This window comes from Lonchura striata, chromosome 36 (genome assembly GCF_050655825.1).
Source record: "Lonchura striata isolate lonStrDom1 chromosome 36, ASM5065582v1, whole genome shotgun sequence".
NCBI lineage: Eukaryota > Metazoa > Chordata > Aves > Passeriformes > Estrildidae > Lonchura > Lonchura striata.
The window spans coordinates 8,313,969-8,326,496 of record NC_140738.1 but is presented as its reverse complement, the minus strand read 5'-3'; the positions used below and the strand labels follow the sequence as shown (position 1 = coordinate 8,326,496).

Below are 12,528 nucleotides of genomic sequence, written 5' to 3'. Positions count from 1 at the left end.
TGGGATTGGATCTCTCAGAGAGGAGCTGAGGGAGAGCAGAGCACCTTGCAAGCTGCAGGTCCCTGCCAGCCCCGCAGGGCTCCTGTGCCATCAACATCTGCTCTGCTCCAGTCTGGAACAGGGCCCAGCACGGTGCTGGGATCACCAGAGAGCTGAGGTGTGTGCTGGAATTCCATGCCCTCCCCATGGCACAGCAGCCCTGCATTTCCCTGCTCCAGCCTTGGTCTCCAGCACAGCCATGGACACTGATGGTTCCTGTGCCAGGCTCTCTCAGCCCAGCCCAGCTCCCTGCCAGCTCTGCCAGCTGCCCTGAGCTCTGGGCAGCACCAAGGGCCTCTCCCCAGCACAGCCCAGCCGGCTCTGGCCCCACAGCTCTGCTCAGCCCAGGCTGCTCTGGGCACTGCCCCACGGCCTCAGCCCCTGCCAAGGGCACAGCAGCAGCTGCAGCTCAGCCAGGACTCAGCCCCACCATGGGGGAAGGGGCTTGGCCAAGGCCAAAGGAGCTCCCTGGCTGCCCTGCTCCCCTCTGCCTGAGGTGCTGAGAGCTCTGCAGCCCCTGCTGCCATCCCATCTGCCCAGGCCAGCACAAGAGCCCCGGCCCTGGGGCCCTCCAGAGCTGCTCCTGCTCCAGGCCCAGGGCCCATCCCAGAGCTGGGGCAGCCACACAGCTGTGCCCATTTCTGCTCATTGCTGCTCTGGTGGGGATGGATCCTCAGCCCCTTGGATGTTGCTGATGAATTTTCCTACTCCAGAGGCTTCTTCTTTCTTGAGCTCTTCAGTTCAGGAATTCAGTGAGAAAAGCTCATAAATATTTGCTCAAAATGCACAAAAAAGAAAAAAAGCTGCTGGGAATATATTACGTTTTCAATACTTCTGTGTTTAATGAGAGATTTTAGAAGTGTATTCAAAGTGAATATACTATATTGAAAACAATGGAGAGAGAACTGTTTTATCCAGTGTTCTTTCCCTGTTTATAGATGGAGATCAGCAATGTCCAATTGATACTGACCCCCAGCACCTTCTAATGAAGTCTGGACAGACATGAAAATCAAGATTCTTCATGTCTGACAATCAATAACACTATGTCCCCACTCCCACCCCACAATATTCTGAGGCATTTCTGAGACCTACAGGAATCAAGGGGCCATTGCTCCATTGCAAGGACTCTGATAACGGTGAGAAATATTGTTATTCTGTGGTGCCCCAAGGAACCAGGGTTCCCTGGTGACACTGCAGGATCTTTTATCACCAGGGCTCCATTTTGACACTGCAACACCAAGGAATTCCTTGTGGCACTCTGAGGCCTCATGGAACCAAGAGGCCACTGTGACCCTGCAGGGCCTTGTGGAACCATGCAGAGCTTTGTGACAGAGCAGGACCTCGTGTCATGATGGGGCCATGGTGACCCTGCAGGGCCCCATGGAATCAAGGGGCCTGAGCTGCTCCTCAGGAACTCACAGAATGAAGGAAACATGTTTGACACCGTGGTGGCCCTTGGGACCAAGAGGCCATTGTGACACTGTGGGACCAAGGAGAGCATTGCTGCCTGCCAGACCTCATGGAACCAAGGATCCACTGTGACACTGCAGGGCCTTGGGGGACCACGGTGACATTGAGCCACTGCAGGGCCCAAAGATCCAAGGGACTCTGTGACACCAAGGGGTCCCATGGAACCAAAGGGACATTGTGTCACTGGGAGAACTCATGGAATCATGGAGATCATTGGGATACTCTGGGGCCTCATGGAACCCTGGGGATATCAGGTTGTCTGGAAGTGTTGATCTGCTGGAGGGTAGGAGGGCTCTGCACATGGCCCTGGACAGGCTGGATCCAGGGCCCAAATCCAACAAGGTGAGGTTTAACAAGTCCAAGTGCCGGGTCCTGCACTTTGGCCACAACAACCCCTGCAGTGCTACAGGCTGGGGACAGAGGGGCTGGACAGCAGCCAGGCAGAAAGGGACCTGCAGGGACTGATGGACAGCAGACTGGACACAAGCCAGCAGTGTGCCTAGGTGCCAAGAAGGCCAATGGCTCCTGGCCTGGATCGGGAATGGTGTCACCAGCAGGAGCAGGGCAGTGATTCTTCCCCTCTGCTGGGGACTGGTTGGGCAGCGCCTCAAGTGCTGTGTCCAGTCCTGGGACCCCCAATTTAGAAGAACATGGAGGGGATGGAGTGTGTCCACAGAACGGCAGTAAGGTGGTGAGGAGTCTGGAGCACAAGTCTTGTGAGGAGCGGCTGAGGGAACTGGGGTTGTTGATCCTGGAGAAGAGGAGGCTCAGGGGAGACACAAGGTGGTGTCAAGGCACAGCTTGGACTTGATGATCTCCAAGGTCTTTTCCAATCTGGCTGATTCTGGGATTCTCTGAAACCAACCTTTGGAGCAGTCGCAGGAGGAACCCTGGGCCTCTTCTCCAGAAGCTCCAGCAGCCCAGGTCCCTCAGCTTCTCCTCACAGCCCCAAAGCCCATCCTGTCAGTCCTGCAGAGCCTCTGCAGCTCCTCCTCACTGCCCAGAACAGGGAGCCCCACAGCCAGACACAGCAGCCCAGATGTGCCCCCCTGGCTTGGGGTGCCTCTGGCAAGGGAGCAGCACCAGGCACTGCAGGAGCCTGCAGACAATTCCTGCAGCACTTGTGGGATGATCCTGCTCCCCAAGGGATGTTCCCATGGTGCCAAGTCAGGAACTGCAATGGGGAGTGGGGCCAAAGAAGAAAGGGTAAACAGGGTTGGGCTGTGTGCAGGGGAGGGAACAGGGGTGGACAACAGGAAGAAATTTGTATCAGGAAGAGTAAAGAAAGCAAAGGTGAAGCCAAGGAAATGCTCAGGGCAGTTTGGGGGTGGCTGCCAGACAGCTCTGGCTCTGAGCAACAGCAGCGTCTGCAGTGGGACAGGAAAATCCCAGCTGATGGAAATAAACTTTCTGGCTGACTACAGAGGCCAGGACAAAGCTGAGTGGTTTCCCTGGTGTCCCCCAGCCCTTCCTGGCCCCAGGGGCTGATGGCATTTGTGCTCCCTCAGGTTCATGTCCCCACAGCACCAGCATGGGGGTGCTCCCGCCTGCTGTGTACAATGCAGACAGGGGCTCCTGACATTCCTTTGTGTGCAACATTAAAATGTAAAACAAAGAAAAAATTATCCAAAAGGAAACCAACAAGAAGTATCAAAGATGACTTTTATTACAAGTGATTGGCAGAAATTGGCCAGCAGTTTAATATTCCTGAAACTATCCAGTCATCAGTCTCCTCACTTCAGCCTTGAGCTCCTGGTTCCTCAGGCTGTAGATGAGGGGGTTCAGGGCTGGAGTCAACACCGAGTACAGAACTGACAGGGACAGATCCAGGGATGGAGAGGAGATGGAAGGGGGCTTCAGGTAGGCAAATATGCCAGTGCTGAGGAACAGAGAGACCACGGCCAGGTGAGGGAGGCAGGTGGAAAAGGTTTTGTGCTGTCCCTGCTCAGAGGGGATCCTCAGCACAGCCCTGAAGATCTGCACATAGGAGAAAACAATGAACAAAAAACAACCAAAGAGGACACAGGCAGTAACAGCAAGGAGCCCAAGCTCTCTGAGAAAAGATTTGGAGCAGGAGAGCTTGAGGATCTGTGGGATTTCACAGAAAAACTGGCCCAGGGCATTGCCATGGCACAGGGGCAGGGAAAATGTATTGGCTGTGTGCAGCAGAGCATTGAGAAAGGCACTGGCCCAGGCAGCTGCTGCCATGTGGGCACAAGCTCTGCTGCCCAGGAGAGTCCCGTAGTGCAGGGGTTTGCAGATGGACACGTAGCGGTCATAGCACATGATGGTCAGGAGGCAATACTCTGCAGAGATGAAGAACATGAAGAAAAAGAGCTGTGCAGCACATCCTGTGTAGGAGATGTCCCTGGTGTCCCAGAGGGAATTGTGCATGGCTTTGGGGACAGTGGTGCAGATGGAGCCCAGGTCGCTGAGGGCCAGGTTGAGCAGGAAGAAGAACATGGGCGTGTGCAGGTGGTGGCCGCAGGCTACGGCGCTGATGATGAGGCCGTTGCCCAGGAGGGCAGCCAGGGAGATGCCCAGGAAGAGGCAGAAGTGCAGGAGCTGCAGCTGCCGCGTGTCTGCCAGTGCCAGCAGGAGGAAGTGGCTGATGGAGCTGCTGTTGGACATTTGCTGTGGCTGCACATGGGCACCTGTTCATGGAGAAAGGACAGGGACAAGTCAGGAGAGGCTGCTTGGAGCCAAACCTGGGCCATTCCCTGCAGCCTGTCCTGCTGGGACTCACCCACCCTTGTTCCTGCTCTGGGAAGACCTTCACCCAGGTCCCTGCCTGAGCTCCAGTTGTGCTGGCTGAGTGTGCCAGGAGCAGCCAGGGCTGTGCGTGGGGGCTCTGGAGGAGCCATCCCTGTCCTGCTGCCCTGGGTTTGTGGCCCTGTGGCAGAGGGACAAGGCTGGATATTCAGGATCTGTCAGGGGAATCACTCCTAATGCAGAAAGGCTTGGTACAATCTGCATACTCACTTCTAGGGGAAAAAGATGGCAGGAGTTTGTTTTAGGAATTGTTTTCCTACCCATAGATCATTCCTTTCTCTCTGAGGTCAGAAATCCCCAGCATTCCTGCTGCACTCAGAGTTTGCCACTGAGAGATGAGAGAGGCAAAGCATTCCCCGTGGCTGAGGGAAGGTGAGGGTCTGGATGGGCTTGTTCCCCCAGCACTGCTCTGCTCAGCCCCCTCTGCTTCCCTGAGCATCTCCCTGGGCCTGGACATCCCCTCCTGAGAGGTGCCTTGTCCCTGCCAGCGCTCACAGAGCCCATCCCACCCTGTGTGCCCTCGACCCGGCCCTACAGAAACCTGCCTGTGTGCAGGGCCCTGGCTGGGGCAGGCTCTGTGTGCAGCTGGGCAAGGGCAACTCAGGAGAGCCCTGCTGGGCCCTGCAGAGGTGATGCTGCTGCTGCCCAGGGCCGAGGAGTGGCTGAAGGCCCTTTGGGAGGCTCCCAGCAGAGACACTGACCACCCAAAGTCACAGTTCTGGAGTCTCTGTCCAAACATTCATTGGTGATCCTGTGTGTCCGTTTCAACTCAGAATGTTTTGTCATTTGGGATTAAAATATCTGTTCAGCTTCTCTCAACCCCCTGTTGTCTATAATTAAAGGAGAAAAAAGCCCTTGCAACAGTGTTAGAACAGTAAAGTAAAAACCAGACCTTTATTGGAAGCTTCCAGGTGTCCCAGTGGGGATGAGGCACAACCGGCCCCTGATTTTAACAATTCATTGAGGTTGATTAAGTAGGATAGTTTACAAGGACATTCGAAAGAATATTCACTTGTCCCAGTTACACACCCCTGGCTCAACCCATTGGAGTAGGTCCAAGGACATTTTCCCCCCAGGTTTCGTTATCACTGCTGGCATACAAAAACCAAAATGTTCTTCTTGTAGGTCCTCATCCTGTTGAAAAGACTATATAATATTCAAAAATGCATTTATACAGTCAGGTTATTTTTCTAAATTCTAAGAAAAACCATAACAAAATGTACTAGAGTTAATTAAATATTATAGATATGGAGATATATAATAAAACTTTAATATTGTTCAGTAAGAGTTTAAGAGAGGTAATCAAGAGTTTAATAGCAATAATAAAGGATTATAGTTTTCTAAGTATATAAGTATAATCCTAGGCTTACTTTCTTTGGGAAGTGTCCTCCGGAGCTGTGCCCAGGCTGGTCTGGAGCTGGGAGCAGCCCTGCCCCAGCCAGCCCCTCTCAGCAGCAGCACCTGCCCTGCTCAGGGTGGCTCCTTCCCCCCACAGCTCCTGGCCAGCGCTGGGAGCAGCTCCAGGGCCGGCTGAGAGCTGTCCCTGGCAGGCAGCAGAGTCCCTGGCCCAGCACAGCGCCCTGGGCTGCAGGACCCTGCTCTGCAGGACAGCCCTGGGCACCCCTGGCTGCTCTGCACAGGAGATGAGCAGAGAATGCACTCACAGGGTCTGTGGGCATTGGGATGTTCCAGCTTTAGGAGATCTCTCCAGGAGCTGCAGCTGCATTGTCCTGCAGCCAGAGGTTCCTGTGCCAAGGGCTGGCAGTGATTCTGCCCCAGGCACTTCTCAGCCCCTTCCCAGCCCTGACTGATTGAAGCTCTCTGTGCCTCTGTGCTGTGCCCGGGCTGGCTGCAGGCAGTGCCCCAGCCCTGCTGGGCTGGGAGAAGAGCTGCTCAGCAAGAGAAATGTGCTTTTGAAGCTCTGCTTGGTTACCAGGATCACCCTCTGTGCCAGGAGCCCGGCCCAGCTCAGCAGCACAGACACAGCACAAGGACTTTAATGACCCTCTGGGTCTTTGTGCTCAGGCCCTGAACATCAGGCCCTGAGAGGGAGCTGCAGAAACCTCTGCAGAACTCCAAGTCAGAATCCAACTCCAAAGTTTCTTGGACTTTTAATGGGTCCCACTGAGGGACACGACTGAGAAAGTGTCCCCAGGCCCCAGGCAGAGCAGAGAACTGGAGGCACTGATGCCAGGTGGGGACAAAGAGAAGCCAAGTCTTGGTGCCCTGGGGCACAGCAGGGTCTGTGCCACCAAGGGCTGTGAGGAGACACCTTGTCCTGAGGCCCTGGGGCCTCCTGGCACAGCCCCAGCCAGGCTGGGCACTGTCAGCCCCTGCTCCTGCCCTCAGCATCCCCCCTAGCCCACATCCCAGTGGCCTCAAGGATCTGCTGGAAGGAGTCCCTAGGGAGCCTTGGTCAGGAATGGCCCTGGGGGCTCCTTCATGCTCCCAGGGACTGCAGGTTTTTCAAAGGACTTTGGGTTTGGCTTTTGCTTTGGAGTCTCTGAGAGCTTTCTGAAATTTTGGTCTCCAGTATTCTGCATTAATTATTCTCTGGAGAGGCTTTGTCAGGAACAACACTCAGTGGGGCCCATTACTGTTTCAAGGTACTTCAGTTCTTTTAAAGTACTTGGTGTTTCCTTTTTGCTACAGATTCTGTGAGAGGTTTGTGCAATCGTGGCCCCAATTATCTGCTTTAACCTGTCTGTTGAGAGCTTTGTATTGACACTCACTGGGGCTCATTAATACTTGGAGATTCTTAACTTTTGCAAGGTACTTTGGATTTTCCTTTCCACACTGAGAGGTTTTTGTGCCATTTTGAGTCTCTGAGAGGTTTTTGTGCCATCCTGGCCTCCAGTTCTCTCTTCCAAGGAATCCATGAGTAGCCTGTGTTGGGGATGGACCTCAGTGGGTCCCATTAATGTTTTGAGACACTTTGGGTGCTTCCTCTTGCTCTGACTCCTGTAAAGGTTTGTGTAATCTCTTCTCAGGCCCTGAGGTTCCAGGGCTCAGCTCCAAATGCACCACGGGGCTCATTAGGATCAAGGAAGTCCTGAAAAACCATGGCTCTGCCTCAAATTCCATCTTGTATGAGGCAGTACATCAGGAAGTTTCTGTAGTGATTTTGGTTCACCAACTTGAGATTTCTTGGCCAATGCATCAATTAGTGTAGTGGGTTCAGTGTTGGCTAATTACCAGTGCACTCACTAGAATATACTTACTCATTTCCTGCTGTGAGATAGGATTAGGTGTAAGGCAAAGTGGGCTCAAACTTTAAAAGGGTATAAAGAAAAGTTTATTAACAATAACTAAATGAAAGAGTAATAAGAATCAGAACAAAACTTTCAGAGCACTTTTCCTCTCCCTACAATCTTTTCTTTCTTGACAATGTAAGGAGACAAAACCTAAAATTTTCAGTCACTTTCCCACCTCTAGAATAGTCCTTCTTTAGTTCACATAGAGAGAGGAGTCTCTCTTTATTGCTATGTAGTCTTATCCACAAGAAAACAATTCTCTTGTGGCTCTCCATTTCCACAAATATCAGCCACTCAGAAAAAGTGAAATAGTGAAATCCCTCCCATTTTCTCATAGCCTTTCTCAAAGCTGTGTTTATGCCCCATGCCAACTTATGGGGTATTAGTTTCAGGATGAGCTGTTTAAGGCAAAGGGTCTCTTCATCTCTTTCTCAAATCATCTTCATCTCTGGGAACAGAGGTCTTCTTCTCTCCCTGAGGGCACCGGGTCTCATCCCTCTGCTCTCTTTGTCTGCTTAAACTTCTCATGGGATCACATCTACTTCAACATTTGCTTACTTTAGCTGAAATAAGTAATCTCCCAATTCTTTTCAATGCCTTACAGGGAAAAAAAGAGTCTGATGTATCAATGACATCTTTCTCCATAGCTTTAGCAGAGGATTTCAGCCCCAAGATGATGGCATCTCCTCATCCCTCCTATCTGGGACTCAACTTGCTCTTCCCTGCCCTCGGTGTGTTCATGTTGCTCCTCTGTGTGCCTGCCCTGTGTCCTTTTCTCTCACTGGAGGGAGGATGGCAGCACTGGAAGAGTCAATATCTGCCCGGGGCTGCAGATGGTTACACGACCCTGGCCAGGCTCGGTGGCCAATTCTAATTTTGGCCATGGTCCCTGAGCATGAAGACCAGTTCTTTTCCATCAGAAAGATGGAACAGAGCTCCACTGTTTTAGGGGCAGAGGAGAAGTGACCACGAGGAATCAAGGCCAGCCAGAGCTGCCAGATTCTGTTCTGAGAGATACCCTTGAATACAGGAAATTTTTTAGGCAGAGTGTCAGTTTTGGCAATGGGCATCTGAAAAGACAGACAGTTTTTTTCCATACAAAGGAAAGCACAGAGCCCCAGTGCTCCAGGAGCTGATGAGAGGCAGCACTTGACATTCCAAAAAGCAGCCAGACCTGTCAGGTGGCCCCTGGGAGGCCAAGCCAGCCAGACCTGGTCCATGTTCCCTCGCTTCCATGGGGCCCCACAGTGTCCCAATGGACCCTTGCTTCCAGGAGGCCCTGAGGTGTCACAATGCCCCCTTGGTGACACCAGGCCCTGAAGGGTTGGAAAGGTCTCCACGGTTCCACAAGACCCCACAGAGTCATAATGGTCTCTGGGTCCATGAAGCCCCGCGGTGTCACCATGGCCCCTTGGTTCCATGGGCTCCAGTGGTGCCACAAGGATCCCCTTGGTTCCATGAGGTGCCCACAGTGTCACAGTGATCTCCATGGGAAGGAAAGAACCGAGCCCCAGTGTGGCAGGGGCAGCCACCAGACACCAAGGCCAACCAGGCTTGACGGTACTGACAGATTTTGGCTGAGAGCAACCCTTGGATATAGAGAATTTGGGAGGCGGAACCCCAGTTTTCGCCATTCCTTCATAGATAAGAAGGACAGTTCTTTTCAATAGCACAGAGCCCCAGTGTTTCAATGACAGAAGAAAAAAGAGATGGATCCTGGGAGGCTCAACCAAACAGACCCATTCTTCCTGGCAGCTTTTGTCATGGAGGAGTCCTTGGATATGTGGAATTTATGAGGTGGAATCTCCTTTTTGACCACGGACACCTTGAGAAGAAGGACAACTCTTTTCATTGGAAGGAAAGCACCAAGCCCCAGGGTTTCTAAAGCAGATGATAGGTGGCTCCCAAGAGGCCAAGGGCAGCCAGACCTGTCTGTCCTGGCAGCTTTCACTTGGGAGCAATCCTTGGATGTACAGAGTTTTGGAGGAGGAATCCCAATTTTGGCCATGGCCCCTGGAGGAGAAGGAGAGTTCTCTCCCATAGGAAGGAAATCCCAGAGCCCCAGTGCTTCAGGGCAGGTGAGAAGCAGCCCTCGACATGCCAAGGTGGTCAGGTGGTCCCCAGGAGGCCCAGCCAGCCAGACCTGGTCCGTGTTCCCTTGGTTTGGTGGTGATGCCTTGAGAGGCTGCCTAGAACAGAGCTAGGCAGTGTTAAAGGAATAAAGCAGGTATTTATTAAAAGGCCTTCAAGGGATACACCTTGGGCAGTACAAGAGCCTGGCCCTGGCTCCATCCTAGATGGAGTCCAGGTCATGAGTTTTCACTGGGGCAAACAGGGGGATTTGGTCTGGCAGGATGTGTAAAACAATCTCCTGTAATATCTACTTGTTCTTACACAGAGCACTTGGCTGCAGGGACACAGTCCCATCGTTCCTGCCCAGGTTTCAGGATTCAAACACTGCTGTCCTTCCCAGGAGCTGTTCTTCATCTGCCTCGGGAGGCCCTTTGGCCTCTGGACCCACACTCTGGCTCCATTATTAACACTGCTGGATCCAAACCCTTTATCTCCACCAACAGCATTGATTTGAGGTGGATCTACTTTTTTCCCAATTGTTTTAAACACTGACAACATCAATAATTGTGCTACCCTGTCAGGGGTTGAATAATCCAATCTTGTTCACTATCCTTTAACCAAATTACTTCATTTTCCCCTTGATAATCTGCATCAGTTCCTCCTCCCATGGCATGAGCACTTTGCAAGGCCAAGCTCCAGTGAGCAGTTACCAAACCAAAGTGTCCTGGAGGAATCTGGATTCCTGTTCCTGCATTGTTAACTCTCATTTGCTTCTGAATTATCCTGACTAATTCCAGTGGATGAAGGTCCAGCCCTGCAGCCTCTGGGCTGGCCCTGCCGGGGCCATCACACCCAGAACAATTTCCCAGGCAGTCCCAGTCTCACTGTCCAGGGCTGTATTTGCACATTGGAAGCAGCCGTGCACAGCCAGGGGGTTTCCATTTCCCCAGGGTCCATTGTTAAGGGCATGGAGCACATCTGGGAGATGGGTTCTCCATGGGGACAGGTTGCCAGCTCCTCATTCTTTAACTGCTCTTTTAACAAACCCTTCTCCGCCTCCTCCTCCTCTTTATCCTCTTCATCTTTCTCCTTCTTGTTCCCATCCTCGTCCTCATCCTCGTCCTCATCCTCGTCCTCCTCCTCGTCCTCATTCTCCTCCTCCTCCTCCTCCTCCTTCTCCTCCTCCTCCTCCTCCTTGTCCTCCTTGTCATCCTAGTCCTCCCCCTCCTCCTCCTCCTCCTTGTCCTGCTCATCCTTATTCTCCTCCTCATCTTCCTCCACATCCTCATTCTCATCCTCTTCCTCCTCCTATTCCTCCTTCTCCTCTTTGTCCTCCTTGTCTTCCTTGTCCTCCTCATCCTTGTCCTTTTCCTCATCTTCGTCCTCCTCCTCCTCCTCATCCTCCTCCTCCTTATCCTCCTCATCCTTATCCCACTCCTCCTCATCGTCCTCCTCTTCATCCTCATTCTCCTCTTTCTCCTCATCCTCATCCTCATCTTCCTCTTCCTCTTCCTTCTCATTCTCCTCCTTCTCCTCCTCCTCATCTTCCTCCTCCTTTTCCTCCTCGTCCTCCCCATCCTGCTCATCCTCATCCTCCCTGTCCTTCTCCTCGTGGTCCTCCTCATCCTTGTCCTCCTCCTTTTCTTTATTCTCCTCCTTGTCCTCCTCCTCCTCCTGTTCATTTTCCTTCTCCTCCTCATCCTCCTCATCCTCGTCCTCCTTGTCCTCCTCATCTTCATCCTTTTCCTCATCCTCATCCTCCTCCTCCTCGTCCTCATCCTCCTCATCCTTCTTCTCCTCCTCCTCCTCGTTCTCCTCCTCCTCCTCCTCCTCCTCATCCTCCTCATCATCCTCCTTGTCCTCATTCTCTCTCTTCTTCCTCCTATTCCTCCTCCTCATCTTCCACCTCCTCTTCATCCTCCTCTGCCTCCTCCTCCTCTTCCTTGTCCTCCTCCTCCTCGTCCTCCTTGTCCTCATCCTCGTCCTCCTCCTCTTCCTCCTCCTCCTCTGAGTGTGGTTCTCCGGATTCAATGACTCTAGGATTCCAGGAACCTGGAACTCTGGGATTCCATGGCTCTGTGACCCCATGGATGGATTCAGGACTGTCTCCAAGGCCATGAGGGAACGTTGGTGCCAGTGGGAGGGGCTGCAGTGCAGGGGCACCAACAGCTGAGAGGCGACTGCAGCTGCTGCTGCTGCTGCTGCTGTTGCTGCTGCTGCAGCTGCTGCTGCTGCTGCTGCTGCTGCTGCTGCTGCTGCTGCTGCTGCTTCTTGTGGGGGTGCTGCTGGCAGGGGCAGGGCCCTGGTGTGGCTGAGCATTGCCATCTCAGCCTGTGAGCTCCTGGGAGCTCAGGACAGAGCCAGGACTTCTCCCCAGGTTGGCACTGCACTTGAGGACGGACACAGAGAATGGAAAGTGCCCATGGAGTGGTTCCGAGCAGGTCTGTGGGAAGGAGGAGGGAGGGAGGATGAATCCTTTGCCCAAGGCTGCCAAGGGAAAGGCTTTGGGAGGGAAAGGAAGCCTTGACCTGACACTAAGTCCTTCAAGGGCCCAATTGTCCACACTGAGCAGGATTTCATCGGGCTTTGTCTCATGACAGTGTCAGGGTCAGAAGTGGTGGGAGGAGCTGGAAAGCAGGGCCGTGTATTCCCTCCCCCCAGCCCATTTGGGAACATCTGGGCAAGGTCTCCATTGTCTGCCTGCAGCCAGCTTGGGGGGCCCTTCCTCTCCTTCTCCTGCTTGGGGGTCTGGGCTTGGTTTCTTCTGTCATCTGCAACGCTGAGCTTCTCTCTCCTCAAACCCAGCTGCTCAGGTTTGTGTCCCTGTGTCTCGCACCTTCCTCCTCTTCCTCCTCACCACGTGCTCATGGAGCCTCTTTGGGCAGCTGGACTGGAACTGGCAGCAGCAGGCGAGCCCTGA

General features: G+C 53.1%; 2 protein-coding genes across 2 annotated transcripts in view; both read right to left on the bottom strand.

Annotated features, from left to right (window-relative positions):
- The window catches only part of LOC144248430 (uncharacterized), a 402,567-nt gene that overhangs the window by 211,864 nt on the left and 178,175 nt on the right, over positions 1-12,528 (bottom strand). The gene's annotated exons all lie outside the window — the stretch shown is intronic.
- LOC146764108 (olfactory receptor 14J1-like) lies at positions 3,223-4,219 on the bottom strand. The gene has a single exon (XM_085565607.1). It carries the CDS (start codon positions 4,138-4,140, stop codon positions 3,223-3,225), a length of 918 nt encoding a protein of 305 aa, XP_085421733.1. The 5' UTR covers positions 4,141-4,219.